Source organism: Artemia sp. Qi Xiang Cuo, chromosome 13 (genome assembly GCF_049724085.1).
Source record: "Artemia sp. Qi Xiang Cuo chromosome 13, ASM4972408v1, whole genome shotgun sequence".
NCBI lineage: Eukaryota > Metazoa > Arthropoda > Branchiopoda > Anostraca > Artemiidae > Artemia > Artemia sp. Qi Xiang Cuo.
This window is the reverse complement of record NC_142806.1, coordinates 45,890,984-45,914,425: the sequence shown is the minus strand read 5'-3', so window position 1 is coordinate 45,914,425 and position 23,442 is coordinate 45,890,984. Positions and strand designations below refer to the sequence as shown.

Sequence of the window (23,442 nt, the reverse complement as noted above, 5' to 3'; positions counted from 1 at the left end):
AAATAAAACAACACTCAAGAACTTTTTGATTGTCCCCGTCATTTCTTAGATTTGCCATATAATTTACCGAAATTTTGATGGTTCTTTCATGACATGTTCCCCCTTCCCGGATTTAATAAATTTCTGTGTGCGTGTATTTCAAACATATCTGCATATGTTTCTTCGTCATTAATCTGGAAACATATCTCGGTAAAATGACTTTATGTATACCTCACTTTATGTACCTCCAGACTTCATAAACGTCATGTCCATTAGCCCAAAGTTTTCACTTTTTCTTGAGAGTCTGGGTGGACTCATCATTTTAGTTCAAACTGTATCCCAATATTCTAAGATTTCAAGTAAATGTTTGTGGATTCTGTAGAGTTTTTTCAAGGTTTTGCTGTTGTGGGTTGCCCCTGAGCATTTTAAGATGTCTGCAGACCTCTGGTTTCCGTTTGAAGCTGGCTTCCTCATTACGCAATAATCGTACCCCAAGCAAAGTAGCAATCCTGGAAAAGCTATACGTCTATGTAGATGTGCTTCTATTAAGTGCGTATCATACACGGCTACATGTTTCTTGCCAGGAACGCGTCTATCCATGTAATCTAGCTAGACAGTCATTTAAACGCTGCTTTTGAAGACTGTCTCGATAACATCTCTAATCCTTGGCAGTGGCTCCATTACTGTTGACATTGCAATGACTAAGAAGAAGCATATCATCAAACAAGACCGCCAACGGAGTGAAAACCATAGAGTGAAAAATGAATGTTCATCTAAACAACTTTTTTCCGGATGTTACACTTATTGAATATTCCAATTTACATCCACTTATACCCCAACAGATTAGTCTAGGTTTGCATCTGTCATCATTTTCCCTAGTGAAATTGATATATTACTTTTAGGAGTTTCGCTTCGTGACAGAAAAAAAGTTAAGAATAAACAATGCTACAAAGACATAGCTTGTGTTGTTTAGCTCTTTTATAAGGAAATTAAATCATCTATTTATTCTTAATGAAGCCTTAGTTCTATGTAATTAGAAGAAAGTAATTACCGGGTAAAAATTGTGTTTGTCTTTTGGTGCATGTTCGGACAAAAAAAATCTTTTTGCTGAAAAAGCTGTTGTGGCTTTTATTGATAAATTGATTTCTCTTTTTTAAAACTCTTCAGTCTATTGTTGAAGGTTTTGATTAGTTTTTTTCCTTTTTTAGGAAAGCTGGGTAGGTTGGAATAATACTACTAACAACTCACTGGAGCACCAAGCCGCATGAAGCCAATTCAGCTGTGCACGCTCCTCCTCCAACCCAATCAATTCAAAGCCTAACTCTTTACTCCTCCGGAGAAGTTCTATTTTCCTTTAAATCTTACTGTACAGAATCTTTCAACTCAAACCGAGGACGACCTTCTTTTCGTTTGTCCACAGATGGATGGTCGAAAAGAATAATTTTTTGCAATCTGTCATTCTTCATCCTCAGAACGTGTCCTAGTCGTCTCAACCTTTTTCTCGCTACAGTCCTAGAAATTGCAATAGAACCATATTTTTCGTACAGCTTGTTGTTTGACATACTGTCAGTCAAATAGGTACCCATAACTATCAGTAGGCAATCCCTCTGGCAAACGTTTAGCAAATCTTCCTCTGTCTTCCGAAGTGCCCACGTTTTCAACGTTATAGCTTAAAGTACTTTAGAGACCCGACTGAATTTGACCCGTCATTTGTAATTCGGGAAAATACATCTCAAAATGAGACTGGTCACCGTCTATTGGAATCTTGTGCTATACAGCAATGCAGAAGCTGTTTGTTCTGCTAATATAGCGAACTTTTTCCAACTGTTTCCCGATATCATCGCTGCTTAAGGATGTCTCTGACTTTTTTACATTTTTGTTATAGTTGACAAAAAGCTTTTGCTAAGTTGTCTCGAGGAAAGATCAGCAGCGTAAAGTAGATTCAAAGGAGGGGTTCAAAGTGAGATTGAGCAGACATTGCCATACTGATCCCACCTTGTAGCAAACTGTATCCGACAGCCATCTCAGAAGCGTGAACATGTCAAATATGATATTTAGGCCTGACAGTCACGGTAAAAGACTGCGTGAAGGTTCAAAAAATTGCCATATTGATGAAAAATATTCGCTAATCAAGCAGTTCATTAAGTAAAGAGCAAATTTTACTTAATGTAAATCGAAACTGTAAACAACAGTATTTTTTAGCCCCAAGCTCTCACAGAATATAAATTTACTCTCGATCCTGTACATATTAAATTCTCTAATTGTAATTTATCTGTCAAAGGTATTAGGCTAATGTAATTTGAATAATTTTAAAAAAGGTGAGAATATGTTCCAACAAGGGTTGCAATCTTGATGACAGTTTCACCCTCAAATTCAACATGTCTGAGAACTCAAGAGTGGAGTTTTTAAGTATTTCAGTCCTTCCTTCCATTGGAAAAGAAAGTGTCAGAGAAAAAAGAATTTGCGATCTAAATGGATTAATTGCTTTAACAATTCAACTGCATAATTGTAAGTGTAACTGATTAATAGAATGGAATAGAATTTATTTATAACCTGTTGTAATGCACTTGACAAACGGAGTAAAGAGAAACAAAAGTAGCAAAAAGAAAAGGAATGACAAATATTCATAAAATACTTAAAAACTGAGAAACTTGTTACGTGACAAGATGTAACATATACAAAATATCAACTGCTGTCCTATACAAATCTACGGTTTTAGAATGGGACTCCTGGGGTGTCGGTCAACTCTGCTGTTATAAGCTTCAATACTTGTTTATCGAGGCAGTTGGGTCTATAATCCCGTACCTTCGCGTAATCCATGAGTTGCTTGCCCAGGGGGGAAGGTAAGCAGATACTTTACATATCGAAAATAAATGTTCCGTAACTGCTTTCGATCTGTAGCTGTGAATGCTCACCAGAACGGTGCAAGATACAGGAAATTTGGGAGCGCGCATGCGTTGTAAAGTCTGCTTAGCAGTTGACGGTTAAGTCGCAATTTACTGGCTACCAAGCTACCGTAAGCACTGGTTGTTCGACGGTAAAAATGACGGATTAGTAGACTTCTTGTTGTTTTTAGAGACTCACCGATTGGGAGACCTAAATACCTCGTTTTGGACTTGGGGGCGACCGGCACGCCGTCGAGATTAACTGTAAATCCTTCCGGTACTTTACTCGAGTTAAGCAGCACTACTTCCGATTTTTCAGGATTAAATTTCAGATTGATTTTTGCGTATTCTCGACTAAGAGTGACAAAATTTCTTTCAAACGAGAGTACTGTTCGACTTGGGTTAAAAATGTCATCTGCATAAGCTATAAGCGATACGTCGATTCCTTCTAAAATACACGAGGGGGTGGCATGGGCTTGTGCATCGAGAATACAGTTAATGAAGGCAACTGGAGACGTAAGGACTCCCTTCCTAAACCCTTTTCGGACTGGTTGTACTGCGTGCGTAACGGCCCCATCAGGTAATTTGACTACAACAACCAAATGGGTATACATATTATACATGGCACTCCTCGATTTTTCCATTTCCCGAAAAAAGAAAGAAAACATCCCAGGGTAAAAAATATGGCAGAACTGTTTTAAGTGGCTTGTCGATAATATATCGCGTATAGAAAACTTCTTAGGAAAAATATTCCAAACCCGATGAATTACAAACTAAGGACATGAAGACAGTAGTAGTAAATTTTGAATAAGGAAATATTGAAAAGGAAACACCTAGAACATTTTTATAAATCCTTAGTCATTATGACTATATTCTTTGCATCTAAATTAAAAGCATTCATAATTTGAATAATGTGTCACGACTTTTGGCGGCTGGTCATCAATTTCATTCTATTAAAGAGAGGCAAACTATCAATAGGACAAAACAAACTGCGAAAAAATCAACGGGCGGAAAGGCACCTACAAAACAGATTGCGACCAAGGCAGCATGTAAGTCGGCGCCTGCTACTGGTGGGATAAAAGAAACCACACAGATACAGTCCCGGAAACTTAGCCCTGAGAGAGATTCGTTGCTATCAAAAGAGTACCGAACTCTTAATAAGGAAATTGCCCTTTCAGAGACTTGTGCGAGAGATTGCCCAGGATTTCAAAACTGACTTGAGGTTCTAGAGCCCGGCTGTAATGGCCCTACAAGAAGCCAGCGAGGCGTATCTTGTTGGACTTTTTGAGGATACCAATTTGTGCGCCATTCACGTCAAGAGGGTGACCATCATGCCAAAAGATATTCAACTTGCCCGTCGTATCCGTGGCGAGAAAGCCTAAAAACCCTAATTCTGAGTAACTGATTTGTAACCAACGGCCCTTAATGTATATCCCCAGGGGTGATCTTATTGACCCAGTGGGCCTAGAAAATCGGGAGTGGGCTCATTCTAACGGAAATCAAAAGCTGTAGGGCCCTTTTTAAGTGACCAAAAAACTGGGTGGCAACTAGGCCCCCTCCCACGCCATCTTTTTCCCAAAATTGTGTGATCAAAATTCTGAGATTGCTATTTTGTTCAGCATAGTTGAAAGACCTAATAACAATGTCTTTTGAGATAACTTGTCCCCCCATAGCGCATGGGGAAAGGTTTTAAGTTATAAAATTTGCCCATTGTTTACGTATAGTATTTGTTATTGGAAAGTCCCCACTCCCCACCCGAAAATGCATACATTTTTCGGGTGGGGAGGGAGGACGAATTTTCTGATGGGCGTACTTTGTACGATGAGAATATTCCATGGAGATGGAAGTTTCCAGGGGGTGAACTCTTCAGGGGAAATTCTATACTGGGAGAAATGGCCAGATTTCCTATACGAAACTCCTTTTTATGTCTTGCTTTCTCCTTACCGACTCAATTTAGGTGTGGAGGTGTTAAGGATAATTGCCCTGGGTAAATTTTCACCAGGATTGAATTGTCCAGAGGTTTTTTTCCCTGGGGAGTTAAATAACAATAAGAAATTAAATAAATAAAAAACAGGTTTTTTCAACGGAAAGTAAGGAGCAACATTAAAACTTAAAACGAACAGAAGTTATTTTCCTCCTCAACTCTTCGCTCTTTACGCTTAGGTTTAAATACTGTCCCAATTCTTTAAATACGACTCATGAAACACGAGGGTCGTTTAATTAGAACAATAAGTAACCTTTTTAAAAGTGCCGAAAAACTTTAGCGCGCAGAGTGAGGTTTTGAGGAGAGGCAACCCCCCTTATGTACGCAATCATTTCTGTTCGTTTCAAGTTTTAGTGCTGCTCCTTACTTTCAGCTGAAAAAACTTGTTTTTTTTTGTTTAATTACAATAAGTGATGCAGTTGATAAAGTTTTACGCCAAGAACCATATGATTGTAGGAAGAACACAGGATACGTTTTCATGCCTGGATTAATAATTGAGAAATGCCTGGATCATCAAACTGCTCTATCCCTCAGTTTTGTAGATTATCGACACGCATTTGACTCAGCTGTTGGAAAAGGTCCTATCCTTGTATGCTATACTAGATAAGTACTTAAAACTGATAGTGTTGACTACAAAAATAATATTGCCGCAGTTAAAGCACAAAGTGAGGTTAATAGTTGGTTCGGTGTGGAACCATGAGTTAGGCAGAGGTATATCTCGTGCATCTTTCCATGGATTATATTGTTGGATTTTGTCCGAAAGGGTATAAAAAGGGTTCGGGGGAACATGGTATCAAATGGGAAGGTAAAACTCTCTTAGTCTTAGATTATGCAGATGATTTAGGGGTATATATGCAATATTAATAAAATGAATGAATTTTTAGGGACTTTTAGAACGGGGTGCGAGAATAGGTTTGAACATTAATGTTAAGAAGACTAAGTCACCCAAACATGGAAGCAACGTTTTCACACTCAAACGTGAGAGTGAAAACGTGACTTTAGGTAACGAGAAGGCCGGTCAAGCGGATATTTTTACTTACCTGTGTATCATTTTTAGTAAAGATTGTGGACGCAGTGAGGATGCAAAAGTAGAAAAGCCAGGGTTCAGGGTGTTTTTTTTTGCAGTTGGAAAACTCTGGAAGAACAGGAAGATAAGTTTTGAACTAAGATTAAAATATTAGAAGCCATGGTTTTACGGTGGTCAAGTAGAGCTGAAGCCTGGGTGATTCAAGAGGGAGAGGAAGATATACCAAATGTTGTCCACAGGAATTGCCGAAGGATAGTTATAGTTACTCGTTTGATTGACTAGGTATCATAGGCAGCGCAATAGCACTGCCTAAGTAAAGAGCGATGTGGACGCAATGTTTTTTTTTTGGATTTTCGGTTTTAGACCTGGGCACTTCTTATCGCAGGAATTGTCGTAGAAACTTCGAAAAGGGCTCATTCGATTGGAAATTGAAAGGGCTAGTGTCCTTTTTAATAGTCGAAAGTGATTGGAGGACAACTAACCCCCCTCTCACGTCCACCATTTCCCCGAACACATTCAATCAAAATTTAGAGATAGCCATTTTGTTCAACGTAGTTGAAAGGTCTGAAAGGTGTATTGAAGATGGCAAACCCTCTACAGCCCTCAGGGCAAGGATTGTAAGTCATGTCCTGGGGTTATATAAGGTTTATATAGAAAGGGTGATCGTATAAACCTCGGAGGGGGCTCATTGAATTGCTAATCAGAAGTTTAGTGCCCTTTTGAGATTCAGAACGATTGGAGGGTGGATATCTCCCTTCCCTCCCCCACATCTCGTATTTTACCAAAATGCATCTGATAGAAATTTTGAGATGGTCATTTGTTGTCGCAGAAACTTCGAAAAGAGCTCATTTGATTGGAAATTGAAAGAGCTAGTGCCCTTTTTAATAATCGAAAGCAATTGGAGGTCAACTAAACCCCCGCCCACGCCCACCATTTCCCCAAACGTATCTAATAAAAATTTTGAGATAGCCATTTTGTTTGACGTAATTGAAAGGTCCGGAAATTATGTCTTTGAGAATGTCAACCTCCCACAGCCCTCAGGGCAGGGGTTGTAATTTATGCCCTGGGGGCATATAAGCTGTACATAGAAAGGGTGATCTTATAAACTTCGGAGGGAGATCATTGGATTGGTAATCAGAAGTTCTAATGCCCTTTTTAAGATTCAGTGATCAGAGGGTGGATCCCCCCATACCTCATATTTTCGCGAAATGCATCTGATAGAAATTTTGAGACGGAAATTTTTTGTCTTGGAAACTTTGAAAAGAGCTCGTTCGATTGGCAATTGACTAGTGCCCTTTTCAATAGTCAAAAAGACTCGAAAATTATGTCTTTGAGGATGAATTCCCCCCACAGCCCTCAGGGCAAAGATTATAAGTTATGCCCTGGGGGCATTTAAGGTTAATATAGAAAGGGTGATCTATAAACTTAGGAGGGGGCTCATTGGATTGCTAATCAGAAATTTTAGTGCCCTTTTTGAGATTAAGAGTGATCGGAGGGCGGATACCCCCCCTCCCCACACACACACACAAACATACACCTCGTATTTTCACAAAATGCATCTGGTAGAAATTTTGAGATGGCTATTTGTTGTCGTAGAAACTTCGAAAAGAGCTCATTCGATTGAAAATTGAAAGGACTAGTGTCCTTATTAATAGTCAAAAGTGATAGGAGGCTACCTCCCCCCCCCCACCCACGCCCACCATTTCCCCAAGCAAATCCAATCGAAATTTTGAGATAGCCATTTTGTTCAACGTAATTGAAAGGTCTGGAAATTATGTTTATGAGGATGACAAACCCCCCCCCCCCCCCCGATAGCCCTCAGAGGAATGGTTGTAAATTATGCCCCGTGGGCAATTAAGATATATATAGAAAGGGTGATCGTATAAAATTTGGAGGGGGCTCATTGGATTGGTAATCGGAAGTTCTAGTGCCCTTTTTAATATTCAGAGTGATCGGAGGCTGTATACCCACCCCCAAACCTTGTGTTTGCCTGTAATGCTTATGATAGACATTTTGAGAAGGCCATTTGTTGTCGTGGAAACTTCGAAAAGAGCTCATTCGATTGAAAATTGAAACGGTTGTTGCCTTTTTTAATAGGCGAAAGTGATCGCAGGTCAACTAACCCCCTCCCATGCCCACCATTTCTCCAAACATATCCAATCAAAATTTTAAGATAGCCATTTTGAAAAGTTTGGAAATTATGTCTTTGACAAACCCCATACCTTCTCAAGACAAGAACATAATTTGCACTTTACTGAAAAAAATGGTTGTGGATTGTCAGTTTAGTATACATGTACTAATATATATTCCTTAAAGTTTTAATAATTTTGTATTATAAAAAGATAAAACATTTTAAACGTATTTTGTTTATTTAAATCATGCAACAAATAACCGAGTCAAAATCAAAACGGGCAAAAATTAACATGTGTAGGGCTGACAACCCCCGTGCCTTCCCAAGACGAGAAGATAATTTGGATTTTACTGAAAACAAAATACACTTGTTTTTGCTTATTTAAAATCTTTTTACTAGATATATGAAGGAGCAAGTCCTCCCCCTTGCACTTTAATTACAGCGCGAGTGTGTGGTGCCCTTTTAAGAGAAACAAGAGATTGGAGGGCAAGCAGTCCCTCACTCAAGCCCATTCATTTTCCAAAAGCATCCAATCAAAGTTTTGAGATAGCCATATTGTTCAGCATAGTAGAACAGTCCAGCAACTATGTCTTTAGGGATATTAGGCATGTCAACCCCCCCCCCCCCCACAATTACGCAATTGGCCCATTATGCTTTAAAACTAAATGTTACTTTAAAATAAATCAAAAGGCATTGTGTTTATGGTTGCCAATACACACCTCAGCAATATATCGAGAACGACTGAGGGGGGGGGGGGGTATCAAGTTGAAACTTTTGGGGATACTGCTATTACTTCTTCTGCTCTTACAATTTAAACAAATAAAAAGAGTGTACTTGTATCCAGATTGTCAAAGAGCATAGAAAGAATCTTTTGAGAATGATGTTATGTTTTATTTTTCAGCTGAACTTCAGGAGCTATAAAATTAAGTTAAAAAATAGTGGTTTGTGTCAGTATTAAAAATTGTTGAAAAAGTTTCTCCAATATACAAATAGCAACTCATACTATGGATTTTTATAGATAAAAACTGAAAAGACGTACAATATAATTTTTCCATGAAAAAGACCATGTCAATAAAAAACTAACAGAAATTAATTAAAAAACTTTTTCCACAAAACAAGCTTTTCAAAGAAAAGTAAAGAGCTTCATTAAGCCAAGATTGAGCGAAAATAAAGTAAAATAATCTTCCAAGCGTAAAACTACCATAAATAACTATCAATAAATAAATGAAACTCAAAACGAACAGACGTTACAATAAATAGCCGAGCAAACTCAAAACGAGCAAAAATTTACGTGAGTTGGGCTGGTAACCCCCATGCCTTCCCAAGACCAGAACACAATTTGCGCTTTATTGACTTGTTTTGTGGAAAAAGTATTTTAAATTAAGTCAAACAATAAGCCGTACGAAAATGTGGTTTGAGCCCGCTTTCTAGCGCTACAATGAAAGAAAGATTAAAATGTGTTGGGTAAGGTTTTATAGACTAATGGTAACATGTTGGCAAAAATTATGCTTTTTGGCTATCAACCGGGCCCAAGCGAAAAGTAGAACATCCTCGAACGGAGCTAGAGGTGATCTTGAGAAGGGATAGCCAAGGTATCCAAGGATAGCCAAGAAGGGATTAGGAAATCTAATCTTTGTTGGAAGGAGTGAGGCTTTGAACAGATTGCAGGCCTCCCTCTTGGTTCATAATTTTGAAAAAAAGGTCATAACGATCATATTTTTCTTGTCATCAGCTGGAAAGCACTTGCGGTTGCTATCTTTTTCCTTATGAAGTACAAGCGTAGCAAATGTGCAAGAGTTTTATTTAAAGCGTTTCAAACTGCAACACTATGTTTTGTGAACACGCATTTTCTTCTGTTCAAAAAGACATTGTTACGTCTAACTTGGTTCCTATATTGCCCCTGTATCTCCTTGTACCAAGCTATCTTTTAGTCTTTTCCTTTTTCTGACTTGAGTCTTTGTTTGATGAACAATGGGATGCTCTCGATGAGTATTTCCTGAAATTCATCCCTAAGAAAAGACCAGAATTGATGAAGTCTAGTGGATACCGAGAGGTATCTAGCAGTCTCGAGTGTACCCACAACCAAAGCATTTGTCAAATGTGATGACTAGTAATGATGACCACCAGCAATTTTGTCAAGCAAAGGACTTTGACTGTTATTCAGAAGGAAAAAAAAAACTTTTCGGGGCCCTCCCATTCAAGCGGGGATTTTTTTCCTTCAGATAAAGTTGCATGCGGTGACGACTTGGAAGAATGCCTGTTGAAGATACAAAAAGTTGATGCTCTGAACCTCAGGAGTAGTGCCAGAACTGCTTACCTGGCCGCTTGCCGCCATATTGAAGAGAAATACCTAGGTCAAAGTGCCTTTCAGCATTTCCGGTACCTGCGGCTGGATGATTCGAATCCTGAGACAAGAGCAAGCGACTTTGTGAAAATCGTTGGATTTATACCTTTCCGTGATAATACTGAAGCTGTTAGTGACAAATAGAACTTGCTCCAGTTGGAACCGAGTTTGCCTAAGAATGACTTCCATCGAGGGTTGATGTTTTATGGAACTCATTTTTTAGTCAGAAAAACTATCAAAGACAGACAAAATATCCCCTTGTTTCAAAGATAGTAAAAGCAGTTCTCTGCATGTCGTATGGGAACGCTGACGTTGGGATTTTTCCCGGTCAGAACGGGTCATGACCTGGGAAAAATCATCAATGAAAATGATCAATGCTAGACTGATAGTCTCTGACGCCCTAAAGAAGTTTGAGAACAGGCCCGAGTTAGTCCCTATTAGTTTATTTTATTTATTTATTTAATAACAATTATTGACAAAAAACAACATAAACACATCTCCTCCAAATGCCATAGCTAATGTGCTATGGCATATAATATTTGGAATTTTGCGCCCCTAAAATTTCTGCTTCCATGGCAGGTGCCCCTTCTGTCCCCCCTGAAACCGCCTCTGACTTTTCGCCCAGAAAATCTCAGTATGCCACTTTTCTTTTTTTTTTAAAAAAACATGGAGCCGTGTTGGAGAAAAAAAAATACATAAATAAATAAATACACAATAATTGTTCGCTTAATAGACACAGTATATTCATTTCGTATAAAATTTGAAATGTGAATTGAACACATTTATGCAAAACTCGAGAGGATTGCTACACATATTTTTAGGGGGGGGGGTCAATGTTTGTTGATATTAGACAGCCAAGTAGCAATTAATGTGAAATTTCCTGCTTATCTTCTGAACTTGGTGTACCAGCTTCCGTCTTTAGTAATACCGAATGACTCTTGTAAAATGTATCCGTGATTCGTAGATGTATGCTGATTTACACCGTAAAAGGGAATCGGTTTTCTCATAGCTCAACTGTATAAATTGGAATGTTGTGGACTAATTGCCGCCCTATACTAAACTTTTTGTTTGTCTATTTCACAGGATGACTAAGGACTTTCAATAGCTCTATGAAATAGAATTAAAAAAGGTGAAATTTCTGTCTTACATGGACAAAGGTATTTGTCCAGTGTTAACCTTTCATTCTTAGCGATTGAAAAGAAGTAGTGTAAATACGTTAGGAATTTTATTCTGCATGGAAACCGTTCCTGTTATTCACAATTCAGTATATTTTTCTGAAGGTTTCCATTGTACATACCCTAGCACACGCTTAGTAAAGAGCTTTGTTGCATGTTTTTTTTGTCTCGTCGCATTGAATTGTTGGTCTTAGAAGTTTGTACGAGGGTCCATTTGATCCAAAAATCTTCAGAGGCAGACGAGCTGAATGACAAAATGGATTGAGCAGCTCTATTGCGCTGTTCCGTGTCCTTTTTACGGCTGCGACGCCACTTAAGGTCACAATTCGCTGTTCCTTGCCTTAGGCAACCAAACGTTGCTTAAGACAAAGGTCACAAGATAATCATCATAACAAATAGGATGTATGGTAGTACTTGAATATACTACGATCTGACTTGCGGTTTGTTATTAACTTGAACTAATATCACGGTTGTAAAGTGACACTTAGGCATGTTCGTAGAAAAGAAAACGGTACTTATCTCTTATAGCCGCCACACTCAAGAAGTGAATTTAGGTTAATCTTAATGAAATATACCTAAGTATGATGAAAATAAAAACTTTACTTATGGAACTTTAGTTATGGAAACACAATTATGGAAACTACAACAGAGACTTATGAAAACCAGGTCCCCAGGAACGCATTATATTAAATGGTTTCTAACCTAACTTAACCAAAATACCTACTAAAATATTTAATTAAAATATAACTGTATTGTAGTTTATCTCTCTCACGCTAAGCTGATTATCACCAAGTACATACTGAAACATAGAAAAAAACCGGTTCTACATAGATCAAGAACTTGAGTGTGGTGCTATAAGAGATAAGTACCAAGAAAACTTATCCTAAGCCATCATAGAATCCATTCGTCTCCGGTTTGAATTTTAGTTCCGTCTCCCTCCTTGCGACCCTTTATCTCATGCTACCTGGCTTTTAATCCGGGCCTTTAATGTGCCTCTCTTCCCAGCCCTCTAGTGGGCATGAAAATATATAGTGCGAGGTGCTCCACACCTCAGTCATCGTTTTTAGCCCCTAAAATGTTTATAACACATAAATGAGGCTTATATTGAAGTCCATTTTGTACATAAAAAGAGCAGTTTATTTATATTTTCCCTTGTCTTGAATTGAAAATAACGAATAATTAATTATCATGAATGTTAATTGAGCTCTGGGAAAACACCCAAGAACTGATGAGCTAGGTCGTTGTGTGGGTCTCAAGGCTTAGAGGAGCAAAGAGTTGGCTGTAAGCGTCATTGTAAAATCAGGAGTAGGGCTGGAGATACACGTTTTAGAAGGGAAGATAAGTTCAAAAGCATAAATTCGTGTGCAGTAGTAACAGATAAATCACGAATCCTTGGTGTAACTTTTGGGGTGTATGTTACTTCTTATTATGAAACTGCTCATTTAGTCTTGGAACGAGTGAAGGAGAAGCTTTGTTATTTTAAAATAAGGTGGCAAATCAATTAAGCACGCAATAAATAAAAAATCTTCTCACACTTAACACGATACACGCTGCTGCCATGCGCTTCATGTAATTAGTATGATAACAATAGGGACAAACTTTCTCAACTTAGATTGTATTTGCCAGTAAGGATCAGTCTGCACGCAACACGATAGCTTCGGGCACCTCCATAGAGAAGGAACCTTTGGGATGGCCTTTATAGAATTTTATTTTGTTTATACTAGCTTTTCTACAACTTTTGTATAATTTATCTCTCTGCTACTTTGACGAATTTTGATGGTCGTTATGTAACGCCTTGGCGTGTTGATTTTTTCTCCATCAGTGTCATTGTGTGTTGTTTTTTTTTTATAACCGAGAAAATATCATTGTGTTCATCTGGGCTTGTGTAGTTTTTTTTTTATTTATTTAATGAGTCATTGAAGAGTATCCTTTTTTTGCAAAAGTTGTAATTGTTTTATTTGTTAAGCAAAAGTTATAATTTCTTTTATTTGTTATTCTTCTACTGATTTAGGCAAACTTTTCGCCTCCCCCTTCTCCAAGAAAATTTCTAGTGCGTTACCTATGACTATTAAATATTGGGTTTGATCTTCCATGAGTAAAATCTTCTGTAGATTCAATATTCTCTAAATGGAGGTGGGGGTTTAATCTTTTGTTGATGCTATTTACCTGTTCCTTGGAAAAGAAGCTGAGAATGGGCTTCAAAGAAAAAGAGCGACAAAAATATTCCCGCTCCCCATCGAGTACCCGAATGCTTAGGATTCTTCCCATAATTTTCTAAGTTCTGCTAGTAAAAAACTCAAAGCGAAAAATTTCTAATCTTACTAAGACTTCGGCACATAGAATGACAGTGTATAAATACGGTGGATGTGACTCAATAGCTTCAAAGTGCTAAGGACACACACAAAAAGCAAAATCGACCTTAATTAAGAAAAGTGAGGTTTTATCGCATTTTTATTTTGAAACACGAAAAGATTGGGTATTTTCGGTACTAGTTCAATAGTACGGGATTGAAATTCTTCCTTCCAGCTAACTAACTTTCTAATTTCCTTGCTACTGTTAGAGATTAATGAAGTTGGATATTTACCATGCCACAAGCGAATGTCATATTACTAAGTAACATATCTTAGGCGAGGAAGATGACCCCGTAGGCTCTACATCTTTGTTGAAGAGTCAGTAGGACTCCAATTATAATTGTATTTAACTTCATGTTCCTTAATATATTAGTATATAACATTATGTTCCTCTGAACTTCTCGTTCACGAGCTAATATGAATCGTGAATTCTACATATGTATCACCTACTGTGTTTATTGTTTCTCTCTGTTTCCTTCCTCAAATGTCTTCATTTACTAGTATCTAATCTACCGACTAAAGGCTTAAACTATGCACCGTTCATCCAAAAATAAGATTTATTAAAATGCATTCGCTAAAGGTTTTGAATTGAAGGTTGTCATCATTTTTTAGATAAAAGCATTGAAGTGTTTTTGACTATGATGGAGCTTCCCGAATACCAATTTACTTCAATCTTGTCGGTTCCGTAATTTTATACAAATGCGATTTTGCAATTGCTCAATTCTATTTGCAGTATTTTAATAAAATCATTGTAGGAACATATGTGTTCCCACATTAACTGTTCTCCGTAGCTTTATTGTAACTCGTGTAAGTGACCAGATAAGAGTTGAGACAGTTAAAAAAAATAGAAAAATCATGTTCTTGTATCTCTTCCTGTGTCCTCGCTCATGTTTGTGCGCCTAGTTGTTCACATGAAATAACTGAACATATATAGTGCTTATCCCTTCTTTAGATAGTCTGAAAACACTTAAGAGTACTTCTTTCTTTAGCCTCATTGGCGATTGTGAAGTCACGTGATCTTCATTGGGGCTTGCTGGCCACACGTGATCATAGAGACATCTGTCTGTCAACTCTTCGAATGCTTCTTGTCTCAGATGGGGCCAATCCTTGGTCGCTCTCTTCCTGTGATCAATTCATTGCCACTTTTCAAGCTCAGGTAATTCACGGATTTTCCTTTTGGCTCCTATATTATATATATATATATATATATATATATATATATTATATATATATATATATATATATATATATATATATATATATATATATATATATATATGTATGTATGTATGTATGTATGTATATGCGTTTACCCCCCGGAAAATACCCCCCCCCCCGGAAGATACCCCGCGGAAAATACCCCTTCCCCGTGGAAAATAGGGCTTTCCAAATTTGAGAATTTTATTTAAGTTTTTTTTTTTTTTTATGTAGGGGGAAGGACTTTTGGTACTTGTATATTTTGGGCTACTCACTCAAATTTGCGCTGTGTAAAACTCGAGAAGTTAGTTTTTTAGCTTAGTTTTTTTTTCAACTTAGCGCGAGACAAGACAAAGACAAGTGACAGTATATATGGGAAACACATAATTTGGGCTATATATTTGCACATAGGGGGGGGGGGGGTTAAGTATTTGGACAGTTTGAAATCAGAAAATAATTCTTTCTAGGTATATGGCCACAAAAAAAAATACAGAAGAATAGAGAGATATCGGGAAATTTTGTTAACTTAAAAAAAAAAAAAAAAATCATTCTAAAGTAAATATAATCTTTCATTTAAGTGTTTTTTCCAAGTGTTCATTGTTTTTTTTTTCAGTGACAGTTTTTCCAAGTAATAAATACTATTGTTAATGTAGTGTTTCATTTAAGTGTTTTATGATGATCGCTCATCAAAGTTTATATTATTTGTGCCTTTCATTTATTTTATTTTACTGCGTTCAACTGTTTATGGCCGTATATGTGGCTTCAAAATACACGTATCTATCTATTAATCTAATATGCAGAATAATTGTACCAAACACATTTTGCATGCTGAAACGCTATACTTTACACACCCCCCCCCTAATGTGCAAATCTATATCCCACATTTATTTCCAAAGTAACGATAAAGTAACGAAAAACCGGTGTGTTTTCGAATTTTATACAGCGCAAACTTGAGTGAGTGGCGCATAATGCACAAGTACTAAAATTCCTTCCCCCTACGGAAATTAAAAAAATAAAACTCATAAAATTCTCAAATTTGGAAAGCCTTATTTTCCATGGGGGGAGGGGGGTATTTTCTGCGGTCTGGGAGGAGGGGGGTATTTTCTGTGGGGAGGTATTTTCCGTGAGCGTGTTTTCCACGTGGGGGAGGGTTTTTTCCGTGGAGGGGGGGGTATTTTCCACGGAGGGTAGTGCCGGGTGTGGGGGTAAAGCCTATAAGCAAAATATATATATATATATATATATATATATATATATATATATATATATATATATATATATATATATATATATATATATATATATATATATATATATATATATATATATATATATATATATATATATATATATATGTGTGTGTGTGTGTGTGTATGTATATATATATTTGTTTCCGGACAAGTTTTAAAACTTGTCCAGGACCACAGGGAACTCCCAAAGCTGCATAATCGTTTAAATTATTTTTCCTTTGAGCTGATTTATAACGTTTTTCCGAGCAGGTTTGCTATAAATGTTTTAAGGATGCTCCTTCCTGAGCTTTAAAAAGAAAATTATGCTCTGTTTAATCGAAAAAAAAAAAAAAATTCATACTTTCTTAAGTTTCATTAAACTGGGATTTTGGGGAAAGTGGGTATCGGTTTTGGTTTTGTATCGTTATTCGGATCTCTTATCCAAGCTCTACAAGCTATGAGTAGTATTGCTATAACCGTTTCGAGCGGGCCCCTAGGGCATGACTTTAAGCGGGCCTATATCCCACATGCGAGCGGTCCTACATTCCAAGTGGTGCCCATATCTAAATGTGCTATTGGACTTGCTAATCCCTCTACGAAATCTATCATTTTTTCGGAAACAATTTTTCTCAACGAAAGAATGTTATTACTTAAAGCGGGACTTTATGCCATCGTTTCAAGCGCACACTCTCATCTCAAGTTCCGCGATAAGGATTCTAGAAATTTTTCACTAGCAGTGCCAAGATTTTAAGCAGGCCTATTGCTCACGCCGTCATTGATGGGAAAATTCCTATTTCGTTTTTCAAGTATTTCGTTCAGTATTTGAAGTGAATTTGAAGTGACAAGTTATCTAATAAACGTAGTTTTGTTATAGATTCTAATATACAATTGGTAGAGATATTTTCGTACTCTAATAATATCGAGTCGACTATTGATTATTGATTATGACTACAGTCGACAAGGTATTATTTTTATTAACAAGAAGGTTTACCGGCGATTCGTCTAATCCTGCTGACTACATAGTCTAAATCATAGATGACGTTATCGTTAACTATATTTATAGATGGTGTCATGTTTTCTTTTCCAACGATACATTTTTTAGCTTCTATCAGTTTTCCATTGATTTTATGAAATTTATGTCTGAGGTATGAATCGAACGTGAGACCCATGATCTCCTACAAACATTATTTTTCTAATGGAAAAACTCATGACTAACATGTTTATATCATCCTCATTTTGTACTTCTAAAATATCAAGATGTTTCTTTTTGGCTATAAGTATATTTAATGTGAGACTAAAACATGGAAAAGAAAGTTGAAAAAAAAATTGGTCAAAAAAAAGTTTCAGAATAAAAAATGATTAAGATTTGCCTCAAGGCAAACGACGCTGCCGACGCTGCCGAGCAAGAGCTTTAAGTCAAGTCAAGGGCAAAGCCCGCAAACTACCAGAAGGCAGTTTTTATACACTTTAGTTTTCGTATTGCTCTTTACCGTCCCCTGAAGGACCAATTTAAAAAAAATTCACGTATTAAATTCAATAGTTCAAGAATGGGTAGTAGGGAGGGGTGTTTTTTTAAACCAATGATGCTATATGATATAAAAACATATATAACATAGTGTCAATATAAATTCAATTACAATTTTTGGAGATCAAAACATGTTTCATTAACCATCAAAAAAACATGTCTGTCAGGCATGCATCTCAAATCACCGTGGTATGTATATTTTCGGGATGATGCAAAAAAAGAAGCCTGGAAAAAGGTCACTGATAACAGTAACCGTATATCCAATCGAGAAATCGATTGCGCAAATAACTTGTTACGGTGTAGTGACGCTTAACACCAGTTGGCCAACGTCCCAGAAATAATACATTGATCGCCTTGTAATGTATTTCTAAGAAGATAATTTCATCCATGACCTGTTGTCTCATTCGAGTAGCATGTCGTTTTTTTACCATATGAGATCATTGGTCTCACGTTCGATTCCTACATAAAACATAAATTTCACAAAATCAATGGAAAACTGCTTAGAAGCAAAAAAATGTATCGATGGAAAAGAAATATAGTTAACGATAACGTCATCTATGACTTTGACTATGGTGTCGGCAGGATTGGAGGAACCGCCGTTAAATCTTCTTCCTGATAAAAATGATACCTGGTCGGTTGTGGTTGTAGTCATAATCAATTATCAATAATCCATCATTGACTCGATATCAATAGAGTACGAAAAGATTTCTTCCAATTATTTATTAGAATCCATATCAAAGCTACTTTTATTAGATATCATTTAAGTTCAGATTCATTTCAAAAACTGCACAAAATACTTGACAAACGAAAGAAGAATTCTTCTATCAATGATCACGTGAGCAATAGGCCCGCTTGAAATCTTGGCACTGCTAGTGAAAAATTCCTAGAATCCTTATCGCAGAACTTGAGATAAGAATGTGCGCTTAAAATGATGTCCTATAGGCCCGCTTAAAGTAAACTTTCGAGAAAAATTGTTTCCAAAAACACGATAGATCTCATAGAGGGATTAGTAACTTCAATAGCACATTAGGATATGGACTCCACTCGGAATTTAGGACTGTTTGTGTGGTGGGATGTAGGCCCGCTTAAAGTAATGCCCGAATGGCCCGCTCAAGACTGTTATAGCAATACTACTGCTATGGTAAGACTGCCCAATCAATAATAGATAGTTTGGTTAGACAAACTAAAAAGTTTATAATGGATGAGAGAGGGCGATTCTTTTAGGTCTCATATCGCCTTAATGTCGGAATTTTATCACATAAGTTTGTGAGAAGAAAAAAAAAAAAAATTCGCTTTTGTGAATCTTTGACCTATCCAACGTCCAATAATAATGACCCCCTGGACCTGTCCATAAGGGGGTCGTATAAGAACTGACTGCTGAAGATTAGGGTTCAATGAGATTATAGATAAAGGACTTCAAATATCAAGAGCTATCTTGGGAGTTGGGATAATCAGAAGCTTTGAATAGGACAGAATAGAATAAGAGTAATCGCCAGTGTGTTTGCCTCCGCCGGGTTGACCCTGTGACAAGCTAACAGTAGCAGTATCAAGCGAGGGACGAGACATTCAAAAAATACGCGGAATTTCTGTCATCAATGTATTGCCAGCCTTGTTGTAGAGTTCTGAACGAGTTGTGCTTGTAGACTTTTTAAAAGATAGACAAATTGTCGCCGGAGCCTGTTATGTAACTATTTCAAGGAAAATAAGAGCAGAATCAGTTGCAAGGCGTCCTGGAAAGCTCCATCGTGGAATCTTCTTCCATCATAACAACCCACCCATTTTTAATGCGTTCCAAAAAAGTTCTGGGAGAATTTCCGCGGGAATTCTGGCACATCCACCTTAAAGCCCAGACCTAACTCAATCTGAAAATTGGGGCTCAGGCAACAAAATCCCCTCTTGCTAATTTTACCTTTGCTACCCAGTCAATATGTCTGTCCAAAACATATTTGGGAGTCTACCTTCCCCCTTTTACAGACCGCAGTGTAGCCAGTTGTATTAGAACTAAACATGACAATACATGCTCCCTCTTTCTAGCTAAAAGCGTAGGCTAACTAATTGTAAAAAAAATGGATAATTTGGATAGAGTTCTAGAGGCATAAGAAAAGCAAAACTTGTAATTTTGTTGTAAATTATTTTGTTAAATGTTGTCAAAATCATGAAGGTAATTTGATCCCCTTAAAGGAAGCCCGTATACCCTGTATCCATAATATATAATTTATTACGTACATATACCTGATAATATATAGTTGTGATGTGTAATATACAAATAATTTGAGGTTAAGCAACTCAATTTACTTATGATCAACTCACAGCTATAGACTACCATTGCGTCATGCATTCCATGATTTCAACGAGGAATGATGATTTGAAGCTCCCAACGTATATTCGTTTCTCAACGGGAGTTAATAATTATTGTTGTAATTTTATTATGTTCTGTGACGGTTGATGGTTAATTTCTTAATGTATATTATTAAATCTGCCTTATTTTTAGGCATGTTATACTTATGCTAACAACCTTCTCTATACAAATGTGTATCATTCATCTTTAAAATTTGGATTACCTTAGTTGCAGTCATTTTGTGATTTTTGACGATCGTTTCTATATTTCTTATATATTTCCCTGTGGTTCCTCTACTTTTGCGTTTTTTTTGTTTTTGTTTTTTTTTTTACTTTTCCCCTACCCTCTCGCAATACAAATTTCGTTTCACCCCGAATGAAAATGATCCACTCTGCTCAATTTTCTTTAGTTTCTGTAAACATCGCCTATATTTCTCTTTTTTGGAAGTAATACCACTCTCCCCTCTTGTTCCGAAAAATATAATCTAGCCGGGCTATTCATGACCCAAATTCGGGAACTAGTGCCAATATTGCCAACTACTAAGCGTAATTGATTATATTTTGGTTTGCCCTCCTTCCAGGGCCTGAGACCTGATGCTGTATGTCCAGCGGCTGGATCTAGTCAATCGCTCACCGTTTCCCTCCGCCGACCTGGTCGACAAGGTGCCAACGCTACAGGAAGGGGCATCCTCTCGATGTCAGGGCTAAGCCATGGCGTCGTTCGTGTTGATCAAGAGGATTCTCTTACTTCTCTGACGTTACAAGACTGTGGACATGTCTTACCTGGAGGTAAGAAGAAATAAGATGCTTTGTTTTTTGCTTGATTGATTTTAAAACAAAAAGAAGAACTATTAACTTTAAAAAACAACTTATTCGGGAGGAGTATTTTGGTAAACTTTTTATTTTACCTCCAATACTGGTAGTGCTAAGCTTGAAGAAAACGGTTAACTTTTTTTTTAATTTGATTAAGCTTCATTTCGTTCTTTTACGTTGTTTTTTGTGCTTCTATTTCGAATTATTTATATGGTAAAAGAAATGGTGTATCTTTCGCGGGATATTTTTATTTGCTACGTTTTCTTCTTGTTAATTTCGAATTTTTTTCATAACTTTTTTATTTGGGGGTTTTTTTTTTTTTTTTTGTGTGTGTGTGTGTGTGTACATCCTATAACGCTTGTTTAGACTAACATGTACAACTTGGTCATTTTTTCCTTATTAACATGGATTTTTCCTCTTTGTAAAATATTCTTCTTCTTCTTGTTTGAGTACTTGGATACGCTAATGCATAGTCTCTGTGCAATTCCATGCCCTGTGACATCTGGGATTCGACCCTGGGCTCCGTATTGCCAAGCAGAGCAATGTATTGTGCCAACACAGATTGTAAAATAGTAGCAAGAATCAAAATAGAAATACAGTATAATCAGTGACATCATAGGGCGTGGGCCCAATGCCCCCCTCCGTTTGTTAAAAATAAAATTTTGTATGTTAATTTTTAAAAAGTACCCCCCCCCCTCCGTATTTTGAAAACATATTTTTTGCATCTTTATTAAAAAGGTCGGAAAAAATCCTTCGTCCCATAATTTTTTATGAATTAGTACTATTAGGTGCAATACATTGTCCAATAAATCTGTGCGGTGTTGGTCCAATGCATTGGGAAAGAGTTAATTTAAAAAAAAAATGTTTTCGGGTCTCAGGATGTGCCGCTGTTTGTTGATTTTTATGTATATGTGTCTCTGAAAAATCCACAGGTATATTCAAGGTAATATGACAAAGAGCCCAAAATCTTTGCTTGTCATTTTGACATTTTCTCGTGACAGCGTCTAAATCTGTCATCAAAAGAAAAGTACTTGTATGAATAATATAAGCAGTAAATCAGGACGCATTTTTTTTATATATTTATTATCATTTTTTAATGTTCACAGATTTGATGACGGTTATAAGAATAGATGGGACCCCGCAATTGTGCAAAACTGACGAAGTTGGAGAGCTTTGCGTTTCAAATGTGGCAAGTGGCAGTTCATACTGGAACCTCCCAGGCCTATCAAATCATATATTCAAAATTGTGCCGGTAATAACCGAAGATGAAAGGAACCCTTTGCCTCCTGAGACTGAGTTTGTTAGGACGGGACTTCTTGGTTTCTTAGGACCCGTGAGTTTACTGGTATTTTTGTTTAGTGTTTTCAAGCTAACATGGATTATAAAGTTATGATTATTCTTTGAAGAAACACTTATTTACTATGAGATAACTAAATTTCATCTTGCATAAGGCATCAAATCCTCAAAATTAAAGAAAAAACTTAGTAATCCTGTAGAAGTGGCTTCTTTTTTGTTATATTTAGTATTTTATTATGCATCCCACCAAGGTCCTTCTAGGTCTAAAAACAACTATAAGCCTTTTCTAGGTATACTAGTTATTATGCTAGTAGGAATATTAGTTAGTAAATGCATAATACATAAGTACATACTTTTGTACACTATTAGTGATCATAGAAGAGAAATTAACGTGTGCCTCATTTATTTTTATCATAATCTGGGCTGATTTCTGTTCAATATAGGTTTTTTTCTTCGTAATTTGAAGTAAAGAATCAAGATTACAAATCAATTGACACAGATTGTGATTAGAAAACCGACAAAGTCAGTGCTACTAATCCAAAAAAATTTAGGATCGGGGTGTGTATATTTTTCAAAATCTAGGAGATGGACGAATTTGTCTTTTTGTCAATTTGTCATGAAAATACTTAAAAAGAGCGTTTTTCAATTAAAATTCTCGTCCGCCCTAAAAGTATTTAAAATTTAGGGGGAGACAATTTAAGGGGGGGTTTTTGTTAGTTTGTTCGTTGAAAACTAAATTTTTGCCAAAAAAATGAAAGAAATAGCACGTATGCCAAATATCTGCTCTATTACGCTAGACTTTAGCGAAGGAACTAAGGCGCTTGATATAGTACATTTTAATGTTGATTTTTTTTTAACTTGATTTCACTTCACTTTAAAAATAAATTTGAACTTTTGTTCTGAAACTGTGCAAAGTTTCTCCATAATAACTGTTGATAAAATGTTGTTTTTTTCAGTGGTCGGTTCAAGGTTTATTTGTAGGATGGTACGCACCTAGAAAACCTTGCAAGCAAGCTGCGGGGTAGCAAGATTTAAACGAAGCAGAAATCAGGCGAAATATATTAAACATATGAGTCATTATATGAATCATACTGTAAAAATATTGGGTGGTGAGGGGAAACTGGCCTAAAGGTTCCCTCTTGTGGACGTCAGTGATTTTAGACTTTCCA

At 36.8% G+C, this 23,442-nt stretch overlaps 1 protein-coding gene and 1 pseudogene across 3 annotated transcripts in view; both read left to right on the top strand.

Annotated features, from left to right (window-relative positions):
• DIP2 (disco-interacting protein 2) overlaps positions 1-23,442 on the top strand; it is a 298,193-nt gene that overhangs the window by 234,347 nt on the left and 40,404 nt on the right. For all 3 annotated transcript variants that reach the window (XM_089099548.1, XM_089099547.1, XM_089099546.1), the window contains 3 exons: positions 14,866-15,032; positions 20,746-20,953; positions 22,084-22,310. In XM_089099548.1, coding sequence (XP_088955674.1) covers positions 14,866-15,032; positions 20,746-20,953; positions 22,084-22,310 — 602 coding nt within the window. The remainder of the gene's footprint in view (positions 1-14,865; positions 15,033-20,745; positions 20,954-22,083; positions 22,311-23,442) is intronic.
• On the top strand, positions 3,486-4,246 carry LOC148945335 (histone H3-like; annotated as a pseudogene).